The sequence below is a fragment of the Trifolium pratense genome, linkage group LG1, assembly GCF_020283565.1.
Source record: "Trifolium pratense cultivar HEN17-A07 linkage group LG1, ARS_RC_1.1, whole genome shotgun sequence".
Taxonomy (NCBI): Eukaryota; Viridiplantae; Streptophyta; class Magnoliopsida; order Fabales; family Fabaceae; genus Trifolium; species Trifolium pratense.
Window position 1 is genome coordinate 35,661,422 of NC_060059.1, and position 22,318 is coordinate 35,683,739.

The window sequence follows — 22,318 nt, forward strand, 5'->3', positions numbered from 1 at the left end:
AAACATTCTTCGAAAAGTACTAGTATAAACTAGTCATCTCCATGTTCACCTTTTTTGCCCCTGCAATATTTGAAGAACACAATTCATTGGTGTTTCAAAGAGAATTGTCTTTGAAGCAGGGTGTATTATTATTTCTAATTACAATTTTATTTTTATAAACTCTCATGTTAAGTTTGCTAAGAGAGAAGCGATTGTAGTTGTTCACTCGTTAATACAGATAATCACGTCTCATGCCGGTTCTTGCGTTTTCCATGATGTTCCTACATGTATAAACTCTTTTATTATGAATGAAACACATTGATGTTTCCTTGGTGAATAAAACAATAGTAAATTACTTGCTCTGACAATAGGCCAGAAAGAAGGAACCTGGAACCAAAGTCCCCTAATCCCCTTGACACAATTAACAAAATTGTAATATATGCAAACCATAGTGTGCAAATCTTCAACATCCACAATGTAGTCCCTTTTCTATCACCTATCTTCCACAGTTTAGATTTTGAGTTCCTAATTTGTTGAAGTCATGATGTGAGCGATCTAATCTCTACACAGAAACTTAGATCGGTTGATTGCAATGGCTACCGAAATTATTGTCTGCAGTGAATCCAGATCCATCTAAAGTTTTTGTAGGACTCACCTTACTATTAGACTCTGATCCCATGAAAACTATGAAGAAAAAAAAGGAACTAAATTATGTACAAAGGAAACACAAAAACTCAAAGTAGCTATAAAACTCTTGCAAGAATTAACCTCAGCTACCACAAATAGAAACTTCAATGGACCAATCAAAACAAATCTACAAACCATGTTTAACCACCACCTATATACATATACAACAAATAACATGCCAAGAAAACAAAAAACCTTAAGACATCTTCAAGAAGCATCTGATCTATCATCACTTGTTACTGCACTGGATGAATCCAATCACATCTCAAATACTGTTGTTCTTTTACTACAGAAAAGAGAGTCATATATAACAAAGGATAATCAATAGAGAAAATGGAATCATATCACTCAGTACAAATTGCCAGTCCGTCTCCTAAGCCTCCGAGAGGAAAACCGCTGAAGCTTCATCCGTGGCAGCTATATGTCCTTGGAAGCAACTTCGTATTAAAAGTCCTATACCCGATCAATTGGTTCTGTGCGGTCTTGCAAAGCAAGTCCTTCTGAGACATCGGCAAGTGATTTGAGATTGCACTTGATAACAGCTTCAACGAAGTAGCATGTATCGTCCTTAGTGTTCCCTTCAGGTATATCGACCACAAAAGATTCAATTACTAGTGTACCTGGCCTTCCGTCAATAATTTCTGGGTGGAGAGACATCACAGATGAGTAGTTCTGAAAGATGAAATAGATCATTTAGATTAAAAGCTCGAACTTTGTTGTGTGTGAAGGAAATATACCAAATATATATTAAACGATAGTTACAGAAAAATAACCTGATTATTCCTGCATATTTATATGGAGAAAAAACCATCACAAAAGAAAAATGTAAAATATTGAACATCAAATATTATTATCATTTCATATAGGCATACTTTTTTTCAAAAGAATCAATTCAGACACACATTAGCTTAGAAGAACACAAGATTCTGGTCATTTGTTGCAAAGATTTATTCATACCGTAAGTCTATGATCGCCACCAATAATCCTGATGCTGAGAACATGCTCATTGTCATCAAGGAGCTCTAATCTTTCTGTACTTGTGGTAGCAGGAAGACCTGACTTAACATCAACTTCTCTTAGACTTCCAATCTCAAGGTTTCCCCTTACAACACATCTGCTTACAAATGGTTTGTACTTTTGCGGCTGATCGAACCTTCTTACCAAAGACCATACCTAGATAAACCAAATGTAAGCGTCATAAATAAACATCACATAGAGCGAATAGCTGCTAGAAATGCATAAGCGTACAAAAACATTGTTAGGTAGCACACCAAAGTCTTTATTCAGTAGGAGACGAAGAGAAAATCAAACGGAATTTGGGTTCGCTCTGTACTTGGTCATTTTTTCCACATAAAATGTAATGATTAAACTTTTACAACACACTTCTGGGTCAACCAAACCAAGCTGGTTGAACATTTGTTGTGCTAAAATTGCAGAATATAAAAGAAGAATCCCACACTCAATCAAAAACAAAAGTTCTACATTAAGATTTTTACACACGCGAAAAGATGCTAAAATAAAATAAGAATAGCAATTGGTCCGAATTGACCAGGATTATGATTTGACTTCGCTAAAGCGAGCGATTCTCTTTCGACAGTAATAAAACAAATAATCCCAACCATTAATATTCTCATCAACGATTGAAATTACTTGCTTTACCTTCTAAAGGAAATTGCTCACTTAAATGGAGCTAAATCCGTGATTAAGCTATGCTTCACAAGGATCACCGATCACACTACTACCATAGTTTTCATTATTTGTCAACAAATAGATAATCTTCAACTTAAGCTCTTCTTATAACACAAACAATTGTTACCAAACCCTAAAAATTAGAAGCATATCAAATCACATTGTACAGCCAAGCAAGTCAACCATAAAATAGACCAAAAACAGTATCAAAACATTTTCACACTCTTTACCCAAGTAGCACCAATTCTTCATATCAAACCAAAGATATGTCCAGTATCCGACACATGTCAGTTTAAAACACATACACAACACTGACATAAGTAGTTACGTTTAATTTCAATCACTTTCATATCCTCAAATTATTACCAATATCCCGTGCCAGTGTTGTGTCCGATGTATATGTGTTTCATTTCTCTTTACCAAAAATCAGCTAACCGTTTCTAAGATATACATAACCACAACCTTCCCTCCAAATCAAACCACCAATCCCAGCAGTTTTTTTGGTTACAACCAGCAATCCCAACATTAAAACACCATAACTATAACTATTTATTTTATTTTTTAAAAAAAGATACTATTTAAGGAAAGAAAAAAACAGATTCCAACAACCATAACTGAATATCCAATACAATCACAACCATACATCCAAAACATAAAATCTTCACACCCACTCACAGACAGATTCAACTCAACAAATTCAATTCAACAAAACCATATAAAAATAATAATTAAAAATAAAATAAAATAAAAAATTTAAAAAAAGAAAAAGAAGGGTAACCTGAGGAACCGGTGCTCTAATATGCTTAACAAGAGCAGAAGCACACTGATTATGTCCAGGCTGGTGCCGGTGATGTCTTCTTATATACTCCATCTCTATGTTACTAAATCTTCCATTTCCAATTCCATTCATTTTTACTCTTCCAAATGAAACTTTTCTATTATTCAGATTTCAGAACAAGATGCTATGCTAGTGTGTTTGATTGAATATTCAGAGTCACCTCACCACAATGGATCGTGGAAACTACTTACTTAGCTAAGAAACTATTTGTTATTATCCTAAAAAAAGTAAACGAATTAATTTAATTATGGATATTTGTTATTATCTATCATCACTTTGTTGTTATGTTTGGTAAGTTCAGTTGTTATTATTTTGATTATTAAATGTAAAATATCTTTGTTAAAATAGTCTATTTATTTGAAAATGGGGTCCATTAATTAATTATGCATAGTGGTATGTATTATTATACAAAAATATATAAACTAACAGTTTGCTTGTCTTTTTGTGTTTCTCTTGCTTTCCTCACCCGCCATTACCATTAGCTGCTCATTTGTTTGAGAGAGGAGAATATTCTTAGTGGTTTTTGTTAATTTCATCATGTGTCATTTTTAAATTTTATTTTATCTGCACTATATATGAGAACAAATCTCATTCAATCCATTAACATAAAGTCCTATTTGACAATGACAATTTTTTTTTCTTTTGTCAAATAGTTTAGTTGCTAGAAATTTCACTTTTAAGATGGATAAATAGAATGACTGAGATTCGAACTCCGATCTTCTGCATATATAATACGATATCTTGCCAACTGAGTTAAACTCACGGGACTGACGATGACAAATTTACTCCTTCAATTTTATATATAAGCATTAAGCATAATTTTATATTTTAAGAATATTCAATTATGAACCAAATACATTATTAATTGAATGAATCTATAAAGTGAATTATAGTTTACGAGACTATAGTTTATTTTTCCTAACTTTTATTGTACTCTCTCCGTAACACTTTATAAGCAAAAATGCACTTTTTAAATTTATTGTATATTTAATGTATCTGATCCACAATATAGACTAGATGCATTAAATATACAATTAACTCAATTGACAAAAATATTAAGACTTAAATACAGTTTCGTAAGTTTAGCTCAATTAACAGAAATATTGCATTATATATATAGGTTTGAAGTTCGAATCCCTTAAAAGAGTGGCCAATTATGTGAAACAAATTCATGATATAAAAAAACTATATTAAACATTTTTTATTTACTCTGACTCATAACAACACTAACCAATTATTGTAAAAAAAAAAGAAAACACTAACCAATTACTCAATTTTCCACTTTTCAATTTGGTTTTTATGGTTTACATTAAGTTGTATTGGATATGATCATATGAAAATCATTTTTTTTAAGTAGGATATGAATCAATCATAAAATTATCATTTTCTACGTCATCCATCATCATCAGCATACTGTTTCTATATTTTTGGTGTGATATCTAATTGGTTAAAGAAATAAATAAGAAAACATTACCTATAGCTTTTTAGTTATATTGATAGTCTAAGGTTTTTTTTAACAAATATGATACTCTAATTTTGGTCTTCAAATTTTAATTACCTGATTAGGTTTATATATATATATATATATATATAAAATTTCGGGCCTTCAAACTAATCTGCCCATGATATCCGTATAGAAGAGAGCTCACTCTTTGACCCACCAATAATAACAATACACATCAGCATATATATAGCATTACTGATAAAGAAAACTTTGTAGCGCCGCTCTCTGAACTGTCTCATAAAACCTACATACTCTTTCAACTATTTCTTTGCAACTGACAGTGCTGTTTTCTCCCTTAAACCTATATACATTCCTCGCTCATTCAATCCAAACTCGTTCTTGGAGATGGAGATATCGCCGACTACGTCAAATGCTAAGGTTAGTAATCATATACCCGATGATCTTGTTAACTCTATTCTCTACAAACTTCCTATTAAATCTTTAAAGCATTTTGAATGCGTATGCAAGTCATGGTCCCACCTGATTATTGACTCTTATTTCATGACTGTGTACCGCAATTATTTATTATCCAAGGATCATTCTTTTTATGATGATACATCTATCCTCCTGCATTCGACAAAAAAAGTTAAATATGATTTATACTCTCTTTCCGGTGAGAGATTTGAGAATAAAGTTAAGTTAGATTGGCCAAAGGTTCCACTTCACCCTTCAGTAAGAGGTGTGAAAATAAAACATAGTATACATGACATTTCTAAAGATAATGTCCCACCATCTCGAGTGGGTGACTTTAGTTTTGAAATATTGCGTCCAATTAGTATTAATGGCACTCTTTGTCTCGAATATCCTGAGATTCCCGACATCAATGACCATACAAAACTTATATTGTGGAACCCGACAACAAAGGAATTCAAGGTCATTTATTTGCATAAATCTAATCATCTTTCGGATGTTTGGGCCCATCATTATCAATTTGGTTATGATCATGTTAAAAATGACTATAAGATGATTTGATGTACACATTATCCTCCAAAAGCTCACCGCTATAATAGTCTATAGGTTGCCTGCTTTTGGGAGATATATAGTCTAAATAGTAATTCTTGGAGGAAAATTACTAGCGATGTGCCTCATTATAGATGCGGTGAAGAAGTGTACATGGATGGAGTATCTCATTGGTGGGATAAAAGTGGAACACAAGCATATTTGGTATCATTTGACTTCAGCAAAGAATCTTTCATTATAACACCCATACCCTTTTATGTAGGCGGTCCTTTTGATTTTCATTCGACCAGGAAGAGACTACTGACGATATTAAATGGATCTATTGCTTTTATATTAAATTATGAAGAGAAAGCTACATTTCACATATACATTTTGGGTGAACTCGGTGTAAAAGAATCATGGACTAAGCTCTTCATCGTTGGACCCTTACCTTGTCATGAGTATCTGATTGGAGCAGGGAAGAAGGGGAATATATTGACCAGAATAAAAGACAATAAACTCGCTTGGTTTGATTTATGTACCGGGTTGATGAATGAGATTGGTATTAGAGCCGAAATATGCGTACCTTGTGAAATGTAGTGAAGGTCTTATATATAGTTCCCCAGCATTGGGCCAAGGCCCTCGATGGCGTTAATGACCATCAAGTGGCTGCCGGAAAACGGCTGGAGAACCATGATGAGCAGTAAATGCTCATCATTCTGGTGCACGGCCGTTACAATACGCAAGAGTATTGTGACCTTAGCTCGTCACAGACTTTTGCGGGCTATCCCTTATTGGGCCTTGCTCGACGGCCTAGTCAGCAATTCCTCAGTTGTTGGGCTTCTAGGCCTAATCCAGAACACATTGCATTCTACTTGAAATCAAAGCATAACCAGACCAAAAGGTAGAGTTTAAAATGCACAAAGCATTTCGAGCAAGTATTTAAAGTCAAACAACAATATTCTATAAGTGAAGCTTTTATATGTTTAGCTAATCAATTGCAATGGGCACTTTCTAAACTGAGATGTTTGGGTATACTTGAAAATTGAGTGAAACAATCACAGTAGCATGTCATGAAGTTGACTTCTAGTATTTATTTTGATTTTTAATGTAACCAACCATTGGTTACATTAAAAATCTCACATTTTATTATCAAATTAAAATGAAGAGATACTTCAATAAAAGACAACACATGTTTGTTACACTTTTTCACTTCTTTCAAACATCCAACAATATCTCTTTAACAAGAAAAATTACATTTTGTGAAATGATTATGAGATATAGTTAGTATCTTGGACTTTCAAGGTAAAAGTCAAAAACATGAAACTTTTGTTTTTTTAAGTGAAACATAGTTTCACTAATAAGAAAAAAAATTATACATGACAACAGGAGAATGATGTGGGACATGCCCCACCCAAATTTTACATCCTACAACTTTTGTCATCCCGCCCACTTCCCCCTTTGTCGCGCTCTTCTCCACCCTCTGCCACATCTCCTCCGTCTCCCTACCATTCCCTACTCTTTACCAGCTTCCCTCAGTCTCCCTCTTCCCCACCCTCTGCCACCTCCCCTCTATCTCCCTCTTCCTCACCATCTGCACCTCCCCTCTGTCTCCCTCTTTCCCACCCTCATCCACCTCCCATTCCCTTCCCTACCCTTTACCAACTCCCTTCTTTCTCCCTCTTCCGCACCCTCCGGCACCTCCCCTCCCCTCCGTCTCCCTTTTCCCCCACCCTGCACCTCCCCTTTGTCTCCCTCTTCCCCACCCTTAGCCACCTCCCCTCCAACTCCCTTCGCCATCTCGAGGACGACAACCTCTTCCCCTTCACCGTCGCAGCCCTCTGCCACCTCTATGAGGCGGCTGCCTTCCTCTACTAGTTCAATGATGCCGATGTTGCCTCTTCTACTGCCTCCTCCCAAATTCTCCTCAACAGCAGCGATCTCAACATCAATTTGCTTACCGGCTCGAGAGTAGAGTGTAAAAGAATTTGAATGGGTCCAAATACGAGTCCAATCACATTGTGAAGCTGGAAAAAAATCAATAAATTATATATATATTTTTATAACCATAAGTAAATACATATTGTAACTATTAAAAAAAGTGTAAAATAAACATATATTGTATTTTTATAATTAATGATTAAACTAAAAACTGATATATTTATAAGTAATTATTACTTTTATAAAAAAAGGTTCATCATAGACCCTGTAAATCGAACTTTCTTCATCATCCTTTTTCTATCATCTTCTTCTCCATTCACTAAATGACGAAGGAGAAAATAACTTTGAATCAATAACAAAAATGGTGAAAAAGAGGATGAAGAAGTTTGGTAAAGAAGAGGTAGAAGATGATTTCTCATATCCAAATAATTGAAACCCAACTTCTATTTTTATTTAAGAAAATGTTAAAAAATATCCACCATTTAAGATAAAGTTGCACATTTAAGTGGTTAGCTAATCAATTTTGTCCAAAATTTGCGTCATGTAACTTTTTTGTTGTTCAATGAGTTAAAAATGAAGAGAGAAGAAGATGATGAGAGTCTTGTGAGCTTAGATGACAGAGACATTACATTATATATGTATGGACTGAGGTTCGACCATTAACATCCCACACTACAAGAAAAATCATTTTTTTTGGCGGAATTATTCCCTCACTATGTGCATTTTTTTTTTGAAACACCCTCACTATGTGCATTATTCCCCCCACTAACTGATAATTTAGTGGCAGAACAGGTCTGCCACTAAAACACACGCCACTAAATTTTGTGGCGGAAAAATCCACTAAGCTACTTGACTAAAAAAAATGATGAAAAAAAAGTAGTTTTAACCATAGAGAAAAATATGGAATCTGTGAATATAAGAAAGTTTAAAAATTTAAAAAAGGACATATAGTTTTAGAATTATGAAATGAAACAAAACTTAATTTTGTAATTACCTAATAAGCCAAAGCCAGCAGATAGACTATGTTGCATCCACATCATAGGCGCATGTAAGTGGATTACATGTATAGCATAATGATAATGATTATAATTTGTTGCATGGATCGAGATCCTAGGATGTTATTTTACCACTTCTCTGGGTGCTAATCCTTGTATTCTACGTGCTGCTTTAGGGAAGGATAGTCTTAGAATAAACAGGGTTCAGTTTGCTTTCTTAGGTTTTCTTTTGCTCCTCCTCATTCATGCTTTGGTTACAAGCATGGAAGTTTTGCTTTTGTTTTGGTTCAAAGGAGGGTTTGTATTGGGTTAAGCTTGTCTTGCTTCTGTTTTGTGAATTTGATTGTACTTATCGACCCTTGTGCCTTTTTTATTTATAATAATATATTTTGGCCTTTACAAAAAAAAAAAAAAAACTCATCTACCGGTGTATTTTGATTTTCAGTTACACCACCAACCAGTTCCAAAAATATTTAGGTGGTCACTACCATTTAGACGCATTATTTGATCACACTTATAATGAATAACTTATCATTTAACTATATTAAAAATATACATTATTTATTTCATTTCTCTTTCTACTCCTTTTTAAATATGTGAGTGTGGCCAAATCACATGACCATTGACCAATAGTTGGACCATGGAAGAATTGCTCAACCGGTCTTTGTTTCGAAAATGGCAGCCATTTTTACTACATTGATCAATGCATCATAGTCGTTTGATTAAAATTAGACAGCTCAGATTTAAATGTAGCTTTAATTTTTTAAAACATAAAATTCTAATCTAAATCTAAACCGTTTGATCTTAATCAAATGTGATTGTACGAAATGCAAGCAGTCCCAGGCAATGTTTTAAAAACCGGACCGGAGATCGAACCGTTGTGACCTCCGGTTCAAGGGTCAACCGGTCTAACCGGTTCAATCGTTATTGGACCGTTTCCAATGAACCGTTCATATAATTATTCTATAATAATAATATGGAAATGAACTAATTAGTAATTTTTTTATTTTACTAAATTAGTAATGTTATTATTTAGGCTTATTAGTGTGATATATTCTAAGCTTTTATTTTTATCAAACATCAATACTTTTAAGCCCAAGCCCACTTATATAACTAGACAAACTACTACTACTAAGTACTAACAAACCCTAAAATTAATAAAATGAAAAAGTAAGTAGCAGCATAGTCGGCCGCCACCCACCTTTTCCATCCTCCATTCCTTGTTTTCTTTCTTTTTTCTTTTTTCTTTCCTTGTTTTCTTTTTTTTTCTATCTTTTCTTCTTCTCCCAATCCTTCTTCTATTTCCTCTAGTTCCATTGTTGAGTTATCCTCTCATGAAATATGAATCAAAACATAATCATCTTTTTCAAGAACAAAAACCATGTCAGCTTGTGTTATTTGTGGATGAAAGTATGTAATATGTTTTTCTTTCAAGATCTGGTATATTTTTCTTTTATCATTTTTTTATCCTTTTCTCTTAGGAATCTATTATGCCGAAAAGAAATAATAAACAGGGGAAAAAATGATTTTTTATTTATTTTTTAAAGTAGATTCCGAACCGGCCGGTTTTTTAAAACCGCCCCCGGTTCAACGGTTTGGACGGTTCCGAACGGTTCAAAACGGTTTTTTTTCCGGTTCCACAGACTACCGGTTCTTAGCACTCATCCGGACCGCTGCTGTGTTCGGTTCCCGGTTGAACCAGCCGGTCCGGTCCGGTTCTTAAAACATTGGTCCCAGGTACTGACCGCATCCGATTCAGATCCAATTCACACTTGTTTGAATACTTATTTTATGGCAATCATTCTTATATCAGAAAGCTAATATTGTGAGACTGAGTCTAAGTTTGAATAGTAGGCACCAAAACACATGAAAAACATGAAGAGGTTCGTTGAACATACAGTCAACACAACTAACAGCATTTTCAGCCAATTAAAGAACCAACATCAAGAGGTTATGTGCAACCCAACTTATCCCTCCCCAATAAAGATGATTTGGAATTTTAAGATTTCAAAAACTGGCAGTATCCAAAAGATGATTTTTCCAAAACTCATAATAAAAGCATTTATGCTCCAGAATATATATATCTGAAATTGTTTCATTTTGTTACAATATATTAGTCTAGAAATATAAACATCACAACTCTATTAGGTATTAGCAAACGTGAGTCTTCTTTCCCATATTTTAAAATTCAAGTTTTATGTGTGTGTGAGTGTGATAGCAACAAGGTTGGTTCAATATGCAATATGATAAAATTGATAATTAGTTTTGTTGAACGTAAAAAGTTGTTGTGATCGCGCGTGCTTCACATTGGATTCTTTTTTTATTTTAAAATTGTATATAGCCTTATTACGCAGTTGTGTGAAGACTAATTTCTTGAACTTTATAAAATTTAAATTCAAATGAACCGTAAATTCTTCTTAAATTTTTTAAAGTTGCTACATGCTATTATAAAAAAGAAATGTTGCTACATGCTTAAATTTAAGTTTGAACTCGAGATATTGGTTAAAGGAGATAATCGTGCAATCTAATCTAAGTATTCTTGGATATTGAATTATTTTATTTTTTTGATAAAATATTGAATTATTTTAATCAGACAAATTAGAGATTAGTTATTTTAATCATTCTTACTTTAAGTGAAATTTGTAGCCACTTTTTCTCCTAATCCTTCTCACTTTAATATTTATACATCTATACTTTTATATAAAAAATATTAAATTTTAGTGTAGCATTTTTTCTTTCAATTTTTTAGGTTATCATGTTATACCACCTGTATTTAAGATACATAAGGTGAATTTTTTCTTCAATTGAATTTTCTTCATGAGTCTGACAATTTATTTAAGGAATCCAAAATCTACCACTTAGACCAATTCATTTTTTATCTTTTAATTTTACTCTTGCCATAAATTTTTTTTTGTTGTTCTTCGCGACTTCGCCCCCTATATTGCTCAAATAACTTTTTTTATTCATGTAATTTATCGAACAAGTTTTATATTAAAAACAAAAGTATTACTATTTCTGTCCCTAAATATAAGATCCCCTTGAATTCTTTTTCTTCCTTTTTATAAGACTTCTTTTAAATTTTTCTTTACCAACATATTCTAAATTATAGTGTATATTTTTCTACAATCTATAACAAATGCTTTAATAAAAACATTAACTCATTCTTTCTATTAAAAAATAAAATTGTTAAAACAATATCAAATATCAACAAATTTAATACAATAATTAACTTTTTTAATATTCATAAATTTTTCAAAGATGTAATATATTCAGAGAGGGTAGTGATTATAATACGGATTTAATAAAAATCTTTTCATTAAATGATCCTTCCTCATCATATTCTATATATAATAAAACAATTATTTTTTAGATTCATTATAAAGTTGATGTTTTTGGACAACATTGTAGTTTAGATGCATCAACTTCATGATGAATCTAAAAAATAAACTTTTTTTATACATAGGACCAAATGGAGTACCAAATTTAATATTTTACTTTAGTTTTAAATAAAATCCCATATAAACTCGTCCCATAAGTATAGCTCAAATGGTAGCTATCAGAGATGGAATCCCGAACTCTACATTTCTCCAAATTTAAATGTGTAAGACTCTAGCCACTAGGCTATTTGACAAAAAAAAAACTCATATAAACCCTTTTCATGTACCCAAAAAAAATCCCATATAATAAATAAATATAAATACAGTATATTCTATAAAAAAAAATATGGATCATGCTAAATAGTAATTCCGGAGCACTAATTAAAAATTCAACGGTAATAAATTTTACATTTAAAAAAAGTTTACTACAGTTAATTCTAAGACTATTTTATTACTTTTGATGGATTAGTTAGATTTTCCAAAAAATATGTTCCCTCTATTTCTTTTTAAACGTTGTTTTGAAATAGTACAGCAAATTATAACGAAGTGTATTTTTGTCCTTCATGAATAGTTTTTTTTTTAATTGTTTTTTTTTCTTTTTTCTTTAGCATCCTTACCAAAAAAATGAAGTGTATTTTTGCACATTTTCTTTTTATTATACTCTTATTTTAATCTATAAATAATTTTTTAAATTTTTTTTCCACACACTTTTTTTTTCCAATAAATTTAACATGTTATGTTATCTTTCTCTCGTAACAAACTTTAGTTTTCTAAATATATAATATTAATTAGTTTTTAAAAATGCTAACTAGTGTTTCGGGGGACTAGTTAATTAAGGATACTCAATATAGTAAAGTTATATTGAAATTTATGTAATGAACATTTGTAACACATAAAAAGTGTTGTTTTCAATGGATAATTTATCCTTAACCAGTGTTATGGAGATGTGACTCATTACTTTTATTAAAAAAATCAGAGTAATTGATAAAAATATAATTGACGAATCATATCTTAAAACACCAAAACGACAATTAAATAAGTTAAATTTATAGTCAAACAACATTTAAAAAATAACGAAGGAATATGTCTCTATTATAAGAAAAATTTTACTTTTCAGATACATTGTAAAACTAATGTATCTAGAAAATATTATAGTTCAGATACATTTGGTTTATAATGAACCTAAAAATAAAACTTACTAAGAAAAGTAATCTATATTCGTATCTACTACTAATCTTTCTGCATTGGATAGTTGTTGGATCATAGTCGTTGATTCATAATCATAAAACGCTTGTTTGTCAACAACGTACTTGTTGACCCAAACGGACTCCAAACCCCAACAAGACAAAACTTCTTAACATTTTTCAAACCTTAAAAGCAGGACCCACACCCACTCACATGAAATAATTGTTTCCTTTCTTTCTCTTCATCACCATTTTCACACACACACTCCCACTCACTCACACTTGTCTCTCTATCTGTTTCTTTCCACCCACCTTCCTTCCCTCCCATTTCCTTTACTTTCTTTTCCTTTCCCCGTGTCTCTTGTCTCTCTTAATATAACCCCCAACCCCAATTATTACACTACTACTTTCTTCTTCTTCTTCTTCTCTTACAAGATTCATCTTTTTTTCAAAACCATAACCCGTGACTGTGATTGTGTGTACTATTTCACTTTCTACCATCTGTCATTTTCTTACTCTTTTTTTCTTTTTGGATACACTTTCTTACTCATTTTCCTCGAACCTTCCTTCTTTCCTTTCTTTTTCTTCATATATATATATATCCATTTCACTGTTTCCTTTCTCTCCAATCGCTTCTTCTCTTTGGGTAATACTATACAATACAATCCTTTCTTCTCTATATTCTATTCTTATGTTACTGCTCTCAATAATACTTGCCAAAATCTCTCATTACTTTATATTATAGTTTCAACAAATTTGGGTTTTGATTTTAAAAGGGAACATTTTTATATATTGGGTCACTGTTTTTTTAATCAATGTATTAGTTTCATCATTTGAAGTTTGAAAGGGGACATTTTTATATATTGGGTCAGTGTTTTATCATTGTATTAGTTTCATCATTTGGAGTTTGAAAGATGACATTTTTATATATGTTGGTTTCATCAAATTTGGGTTTTGATTTTCAAAGGAGACATTTTTATGTACGGTTTCATCAATTTTGGATTTGGATTTTCAAAGGGGGCATTTTTTGCTTTGTTTTTTTTATTGATTGGGTGTTTGTTTTTATATGGAAATGCAATTTTTCCCTGTTTGACTATTTGGTAGATAAATGCAATTTATGGGAATAATGCACCCATCATTTGGAATTATATTTGGTGGTTTGTCAAGGATATATTGTTTTTACTAATCATATTTATGATGATGATTGATGTATTTGGGGTCAAATTGTAGTTTTCTTTTTGCTTAATTTGGGGGGTTTTAGGAAAGGAATGACACCATTGTTTTAAGTTTGAATTGATTATTTGTATGTTTAGTTTGAGCATTTGGTATACATGATTTCAATTTGAATAAAATAGATTTTGTTAAAGATTATTTGAGTTCGAAATTAAGTTCAACCTTTGAGTGTTTTTAGTCTTAAGCGAGTTTGATGTAAAATTTAGTGTACATTTTCAACTCAATGCAAGATCTATTTTTTATCATTTCTAGTCAAAAATGAAGAAACACTTCGTCATTTTTTGTTTTATATATTTACATGGATATGTGGTACTTTGATAAATGGAGTATCTAATATTCTAATTTTCATTGTCTCTTTGTTTCAGAAGGTAGTCAGTAAAATTCATAAGGCCAATTCTTCAGTCATGAGTACTACTCAGCAAGAGAAGTTTGTTAGGTGAGTTTGATTATGCGTGCTGTAATTTACATTCTCTGTGATCTTTTGTTGTTGTCTCAGGCAATGTTAGAAGCATTTTTTGTTGATTAGAACATTTTGTGTGGATGAATATTAGAATCTATAAAACATTGACACAAACACCGATAATAATTTAAGAAAATGGACGTAATTGAAATGTTGCCACATGTGTCGTGTTGGACACCAATACGCGTCAAACACTAGACATGCCTTCAATCTGAAGTGTCAATATTACATAGATTAGAATCATCCATTAAATTCTGTTATTTATTTTTTGTGATGTTCAGGTTTCGGGCTTCTGATTCAGATATTTCTGCAAGAAATATTGCTGCATTTAAGACAACAGAGTCGGGGAGATTTAGAAGTACATTAAATTCATTTTCGGAAATGTTTCAAAGAGGACTGGAATCTGGTTCTGAGAGGATAAAGAAGTTCAGAACAACATTCGACTCTATTCACTATGACAATGCTCTTTCCAGAAACTTTGGTTCTAAAAGGAAAATCCTCGATCCACAAGGTCCATTCCTTCAACAGTGGAACAAGATATTCGTCTTGTTATGTGTTATTGCCGTATCATTGGATCCTTTGTTCTTCTATGTACCTGTGATTGACGGCGAAAATAAATGTCTTTCATTGGACAGAGGGATGGAGATTACAGCCACATTTTTGAGAACTTTCTCTGATGCTTTTTACATCATCCACATGATTTTCCAGTTTCGTACTGGATTCATTGCTCCTTCTTCTCGAGTATTTGGAAGAGGTGTTTTGGTCGAAGATTCTTGGATCATTGCTAAGAGATATCTGTCATCATATTTCTTAGTTGACATTCTTGCAATTCTTCCCCTCCCACAGGTATGCCCCTCTAGTATGTTAAGGGTTTATGAGACTAAGATTCAAAATTTTACATTGTGATGTGTTCATTTGTAAGCTTATTGACTCAACCTGATAAAATATTGCTAGGTGGTGATTCTAGTTATCATCCCGAAGATGAGTGGTTTTGAATCACTCAATACAAAGAACATGCTGAAAATTGTTGTTTTCTTCCAATATGTGCCTCGGCTATTACGAATACTTCCATTATATAAAGAAGTTACAAGAACATCTGGTATTCTCACTGAAACAGCTTGGGCGGGAGCTGCATTCAATCTGTTTCTTTACATGCTTGCAAGTCATGTAAGTCCTTGCTACATTCATATGTTTATGGAATTATTTTTGGTAATATATTATTTTCTATTATATGTTTATGTTCGAATTATTTATATTCTATTTCCATGTTTACATGGTTTTTCTTTTAAGTCGTTTACTTATATACCTTTTTACCTTTGTGCTGGTGGTGTTATTCTTTCAACATGTTCATCATTGTCGGATCAATAGGTTAAAAACTATCATTCATAGTAATCAATACTTTCTCTTGTGGATGAAACAAAATATGTTTCTTTAAGTGCATTTGCATATTTTGTTCCACCAAAAATATGTATGTTTGATGATATAGGAAGCATGATGATGCTGGTCAATAAAAAGAAAATAATTAACTACTGTATGGATTTAAGATATTATATTCAATTCTTTAAGCTTCTATTTCTGGACAGTATCTTGGTCAGTTTTTTGTTGCGTACGAGTTCTAGTGTTGTATTTGCAAGAACAAGCTTAAGTTTTTTGGTTGTGTTTGCAGAGTATGAATAAATTCTCCTGCACTTTTTTCTGTGTATCGATTAGACAATTTTTGTGCATTTTGTTTAAGGCACTTATGAAGCATATAGACTTGTGCCTTTGTTCGATACGTTTGACATTTGGCACTTGTATCATCTTGAAGTGTTGGCACATTTGCATTGTTTTAAAAAAATTACAATTTTGATGCATGTTTGAAATGATGTCATCTTCGTTTCTCATTGCTAAATTGTTTGTTTTGTTTAGGTCCTTGGTGCCTTTTGGTACTTGTTTTCTATAGAACGAGAAACCACATGCTGGCAAAAAGCCTGTCGAGGTAATATCATGTGTAACAAAGCAGATATGTATTGTAATGATCGAGGAGGGTTTAAGTCAATTTTGAAATTCTTGAATGATTCTTGCCCAATACTGGAGGAAGATAAAAATAAATTTGATTTCGGGATTTTCCTTGATGCCCTTCAATCCGGTGTTGTGGAGTCAAGAGATTTTACCGAAAAACTCTTCTACTGTTTTTGGTGGGGCCTAAAAAATTTAAGGTATGCTTCCTTGATTCTTTTTAGTATACTATATAAAGTTATACTCTAAAACAAATCATATTATGTTGCAATATAATTTTACTATAAGTCATTATCTTATATTTTGTAATCGTTTCTTCATCCTTTTTTGGGAATTTGGATGCCTTTATTGCAGTTCTCTTGGCCAGAACCTGGCAACGAGTACCGATTTTTGGGAAATCAATTTCGCAGTTTTCATTTCCATAGCTGGTTTGGTTTTATTTTCGTTCCTCATTGGAAATATGCAGGTATGTAGCCAATATCTCCAAAGTTTCTTTTAATCCATGCTAAACTCGGATCAATAATTAGACACATGAGCCGTTCTTTTACTATTAATGTTCTTCTAGGTTTTGACTGATTATACTTGATTTGTTTTGAAACAGACATATTTACAGTCAACAACGACAAGATTGGAGGAAATGAGAGTAAAAAGGAGGGATGCCGAACAGTGGATGTCTCATCGGTTGCTTCCTGACAGCCTGAGAGAGCGAATCAGGCGGTATGATCAGTACAAATGGCAAGAAACCAGAGGTGTAGATGAAGACAGTTTAATTCATGATCTTCCCAAAGATTTAAGAAGGGACATTAAGCGTCATCTTTGCTTAGATTTGCTGATGAGGGTAAGTTTTTCCAACTTTAATTCTGGATTCATTTAATTGAAAGTAAATCTTATGGATTTTAATGACAACCCTTGAAATGCAAATAAGATATCATTGCTATCGGAACATCGAAGACTATATCGTTGATTTTTTATTTAACATGTGTTATAATAACCGCATGTTTTTCTCTCTTGTGTATGAAATTTAGGTGCCAATGTTTGAGAAAATGGATGGACAACTTTTGGACGCAATGTGTGACCGTCTCAAACCAATACTTTACACCGAACAAAGCTACGTTGTTCGGGAAGGAGACCCTGTCGATGAGATGCTCTTCATAATGCGAGGCAAGCTATTGACCATAACAACTAACGGCGGAAGAACCGGCTTCTTCAACTCCGAGTTCTTAAAAGCTGGCGACTTCTGTGGAGAGGAGCTTCTGACATGGGCCTTAGATCCTCATTCCTCATCCAACCTTCCTATCTCCACTAGGACGGTCCAAACCATCGTAGAAGTCGAAGCCTTTGCCCTAAAAGCCGACGATCTGAAGTTTGTGGCATCTCAGTTCCGACGCCTTCACAGCAAACAGCTACGCCACACTTTCAGATTCTACTCGCAACAATGGCGCACATGGGCTGCGTGCTTTATACAAGCTGCATGGCGGCGCTATAGCAAGAAGAAGCTTGAAGAGTCTCTTGTTGAAGAAGAGAACAGGCTGAAAGATGCATTGGCAAAGGCTAGTGGTAGCTCAGCAAGTCTAGGTGCTACCATATATGCTTCAAGGTTTGCTGCAAATGCACTCAGATTATTGCGACGTAGTGGCACCGCAAGGAAGACAAGGATGTCGGAGAGAATACCTGCTATGTTACTTCAGAAGCCTGAAGAACCTGACTTTACCGAAGAACAATAGTATATAGTTAATGTGGTTGGATATGTCTGGTTTATTGATTTGGAAAGGTGAACATGCAATGAAATTTCTGTAGAATATGGTGTCCATATTAAGTATTTAGTTGTTTATGTAAATATATATAAATTATTGTTATTAAATGATTTTCTGGTTAAATTTTTCTTTCCATTCATTTTATTCTTCTTGAATGCTTGGTCTGAACTCATGAATGTAGAGACCATATATATAGTTATTCCTAATTGTTTGATGCCATCCACCTTGGGAATCAAACCTCAATCATAGGAACAATGAGAGTTAATCCTCAAGTTTTTAACCACCTGTGTCGATTCATATAGGTGCGCTTATAGAAAAAATTCCCTTAGGCGCAAGACGAGTTTTAACATTCTTATATTATTATTTTTTTAGTTAGTACTAGTAATAGGAATGAGTAGTGTTATTTGAGCATTACAAATTTGACTTATCATCTGTTGACGCCATATAAAATTACACTCAGAATAACTATTGACGCGACAACAAGATAGAAAAACAGTAATAAAAATACAAAATCATTTTGCAGAATAAAAAAATAGATAGCAATCACACATATAGCTAGTCAAAACTGAGAATTGATGGCCTTCAAATTAACATCCATTGTTATTGCAATGTGATACAGATGCAGTGTCACGCAGCAGTTTCACCTCCCTCTTCAAAAATGCTGGTAAAGCAAATGCAGCTTTGTGCATCTGCAGAAAGAAACACAAGACATTAATGGAATGCAAAGAAAAATTTATTTACAATGATAAGCATAGGATATTCAGATGAACAAAAAAAATAAATTTGTAGAAGTAACACATATCTTTGGACCATATATATTTTACTAACCTCTGAATTATAGAACCTAAGTTCTCTTATGTTCTTAGCAGTGCCTTCAACTTTTTCAATAGGATTGATAGGGTTTACAAAATCAACTTGTGGCCCCTCTTTTGAGCATAGGATAAAGCCTATCAAACCACTGCATACAAAGCAAGGAAGAGAACAAAGAAGATCCAATCATTAATAGCAGATAAATAGTGTAAAAACATATCCCTTGTGAAATAATAGAAGAGAACTAGCACGTCTTGCCACATATACTGACTAACTAACTAACTACCTTGGATATGTCGGAACACTTGTCCATGCATAACGTACAGAAGCAAAAGTTTGTTGACAAATTGATATCATATCTTGAATAAGGTGAGTATGAAGCCACATACTTTCTGCCATATTACATAGTACTCCACCAGGTCTTAATGCCTTAGCTAATGTCACAAAAAATGGTTTCTCTACAAGTTCTTGAGCAGGACCTAAACCACCAAACACATAATAATTAAGAGATCCTTTGAGTAGTTACAAGATGAATTAACAACAAAAATGAAATGACAAACATACCAACTGGATCAGAGGAATCAACTATTATTGCATCATACTTTCCTTCAGAAGTACATTTAAGAAATTCAACAGCTGCACAAATTTGGTGAAAATAAACAACATTAGATTATTTATTTATAATATCAGTTTAAAAGTTATATAATTGAAAACTTAATCATTGATGGTAGCAAATAATTAGAAATATATACCATCACCAACATGCAGGTGTACTCTTGGATCTTCAAATCCAACAGCTAATTCTGGAAAATACTTCTTAGAAACCTGTGAATCAATGATCAATGTCAATTAGTTTTTCATATTTAGAAAATTAGTTATATGATTGATGAATTACATTTTGGTGTTTATAACTTACATCAATAACCATTTTATCTATCTCACAAATATCAACATGAGTTACAGAACTGTGGCGGCACACTTCCCTCAGAACTCCGCCGTCTCCACCACCAACAACTAAAACCTGAATCAACAAATGGAATAAGTATGACAAATAATAAACGATACAAGTCAGCACTCGGAACATCAAGAAATGTTTGATGTACCGAATACTAACTTTTTAGGTCCAAAAAGGAATAATAAACAACATAAACAGTTTCTGATGTGCTGAATGCCGACTTTTAGATCAAAAAGTCAACATTCAGTTCATCAGAAACCATTTGATCAAGATTAGACGTCAATATCTAAAACTTGGTAATCCTATTTAAAATAAAATTTAAAATCTGCGCGTTTGTGGGTTATCTGATCAAAACAAAATAACATACTGTTTTGGGGGACTGAATTGAACAAAGTGGGAGATGAGTTATCATCTCTTGGTAAGCACATTCATCCTTCTCAGTCAATTGAACAATTCCATCAAGTACAAGCACTTTTCCATATGTTAATGACTGAAAAACCCAAAAAAAAAAAAAATTGGTGTTAATAAATTAATTATTATAGCGAGAAAAAGAATCTTGAGTAGCAAGTAAGAGAAAGATTTCAAACCTCAAAAACCAAAACTTCTTGGAACTCTGATTTTTCCTTGTACAATATTTTTTCTACTTTTATTGAATGTGCTTCTCCTAATGATAGATACCAAAACCATTAGCACTAACAATATACAAAATATGAGTATGATTGTAAATTAATTGTAAAACAAAAAAATAAAGTCCTATTTTAGTATTAAGAAATATATATATTTCTACAAAATGTTTTATACAAAAACAAGCAAAATATGGTTAGTATTAAATTGCCCAAAATAAAAGGCTTAGTAACAAACCAACAAACATAATTTTTTGTCTTTAACCCTCCGGTTCTCGATAAAAGGAGATGGATTCTAGTAATCTAGAATTTGACCAGAAGATAAGTAAAGTTTAGTCAAGGATTGTTTTAGTCAGAATTTGAACTTAGATTCTCTCTCGAACGCTAATCGAAGTTAATTAATCACATGAACTCAATCTCTTAATTAAACAACTGACCATCCTTAGTAAATAGGAATTACCAACAACATTTTCAATAACTGCACAAACCTGGCCACATAGGATTGTTGAAATAAACAACTTTACCTGTTTTAAAAAAAGGACAAAGAAAAATAAGTTATAATATTTTCTTAGACAATTAAATACATTAACATAAGTGAAGGTGTGTGATGAAATAAATTCAAGAATACAAAAAAATAAAATAGCTAGCATGATTGATGATGACCAGATGATGATTGAGATTGTGAGAACCATCCAGAAACAACAGTAGAATGACACTTTCCCTCATGTTCAGGGGCTGAAACCTTAGCCTTCAAACAACATGAAGGAATTTCCTTCTCTTTATCATCACAAGTCATGTTTCTTTCTGTTCCGACCTTAAGTCCGCAACACTTTTCCGATGAATCGTTCATACTGTTCCGACCTTAAGTCTGCAACACTTTCTCTTCACAAGTTACTTCTCTTTATAATAAGGAATTATTTTATGAAAAACAATTATACTAATTAAGACAAAAACATCAAGTCCAAGGAGATTTATATATAGATCATACAAGGAATTTCAATTACAAATCATACAGAATCTTTATTTACAAGAAATCTTGTATTTCGATTTTCCATGCCGCAAAAGATTGACTTCTTTTTTTTATACTAGATTGACTTCTTTTTTTTATGAAAGAAAAAGATTGACATTAAACATAAATTTTATTTGATTGCATTTGCATAGATAAATTTATGCCTTATCAAAGTCAACTATAAGGCCTCGTGTCGTGTATATGGACGAAGTGATTTCTCATCAAGCAAAAAAGTCAAATAATTAAGAATAAAAACACAAAAAATCTACATAATATTCTGAAAGAATAAAGTAATCATTAATTGCGCATGCATATTTAGAATTAAAAGATCAATGTGCAATAC

At 32.5% G+C, this 22,318-nt stretch overlaps 5 protein-coding genes across 5 annotated transcripts; 2 read left to right on the forward strand and 3 right to left on the reverse strand.

Annotated features, from left to right (window-relative positions):
- Nucleotides 1-664: 664 nt before the first annotated feature.
- LOC123923223 (abscisic acid receptor PYL8) lies at nucleotides 665-3,487 on the reverse strand. Its single transcript, XM_045975911.1, has 3 exons — nucleotides 3,134-3,487; nucleotides 1,624-1,839; nucleotides 665-1,338 (listed from the first exon to the last, which is right to left on the reverse strand). The coding sequence occupies exons 1-3, from the start codon at nucleotides 3,263-3,265 to the stop codon at nucleotides 1,120-1,122; spliced, it is 567 nt and encodes a 188-aa protein (XP_045831867.1). The 5' UTR covers nucleotides 3,266-3,487; the 3' UTR covers nucleotides 665-1,119.
- A 1,555-nt stretch (nucleotides 3,488-5,042) lies between these two features.
- On the forward strand, nucleotides 5,043-5,669 carry LOC123893160 (putative F-box protein At3g16210). Its single transcript, XM_045943086.1, has one exon. It carries the CDS (start codon nucleotides 5,043-5,045, stop codon nucleotides 5,667-5,669), a length of 627 nt encoding a protein of 208 aa, XP_045799042.1.
- Nucleotides 5,670-7,223: 1,554 nt separating this feature from the next.
- On the reverse strand, nucleotides 7,224-8,917 carry LOC123893167. Its single transcript, XM_045943094.1, has 2 exons — nucleotides 8,572-8,917; nucleotides 7,224-7,663 (listed from the first exon to the last, which is right to left on the reverse strand). The coding sequence occupies exons 1-2, from the start codon at nucleotides 8,615-8,617 to the stop codon at nucleotides 7,224-7,226; spliced, it is 486 nt and encodes a 161-aa protein (XP_045799050.1). The 5' UTR covers nucleotides 8,618-8,917.
- A 4,460-nt stretch (nucleotides 8,918-13,377) lies between these two features.
- LOC123922582 (cyclic nucleotide-gated ion channel 1-like) lies at nucleotides 13,378-18,685 on the forward strand. Its single transcript, XM_045975286.1, has 8 exons — nucleotides 13,378-13,779; nucleotides 14,732-14,802; nucleotides 15,108-15,672; nucleotides 15,781-15,993; nucleotides 16,735-17,024; nucleotides 17,179-17,290; nucleotides 17,426-17,662; nucleotides 17,850-18,685. The coding sequence occupies exons 2-8, from the start codon at nucleotides 14,771-14,773 to the stop codon at nucleotides 18,546-18,548; spliced, it is 2,148 nt and encodes a 715-aa protein (XP_045831242.1). The 5' UTR covers nucleotides 13,378-13,779; nucleotides 14,732-14,770; the 3' UTR covers nucleotides 18,549-18,685.
- Nucleotides 18,686-18,988: 303 nt separating this feature from the next.
- LOC123922591 (spermine synthase-like) lies at nucleotides 18,989-22,032 on the reverse strand. Its single transcript, XM_045975291.1, has 10 exons — nucleotides 21,630-22,032; nucleotides 21,455-21,490; nucleotides 20,931-21,007; nucleotides 20,711-20,833; nucleotides 20,305-20,409; nucleotides 20,141-20,213; nucleotides 19,953-20,024; nucleotides 19,675-19,867; nucleotides 19,407-19,536; nucleotides 18,989-19,267 (listed from the first exon to the last, which is right to left on the reverse strand). Exons 1-10 carry the CDS (start codon nucleotides 21,814-21,816, stop codon nucleotides 19,166-19,168), a joined length of 1,098 nt encoding a protein of 365 aa, XP_045831247.1. The 5' UTR covers nucleotides 21,817-22,032; the 3' UTR covers nucleotides 18,989-19,165.
- Nucleotides 22,033-22,318: the final 286 nt, after the last annotated feature.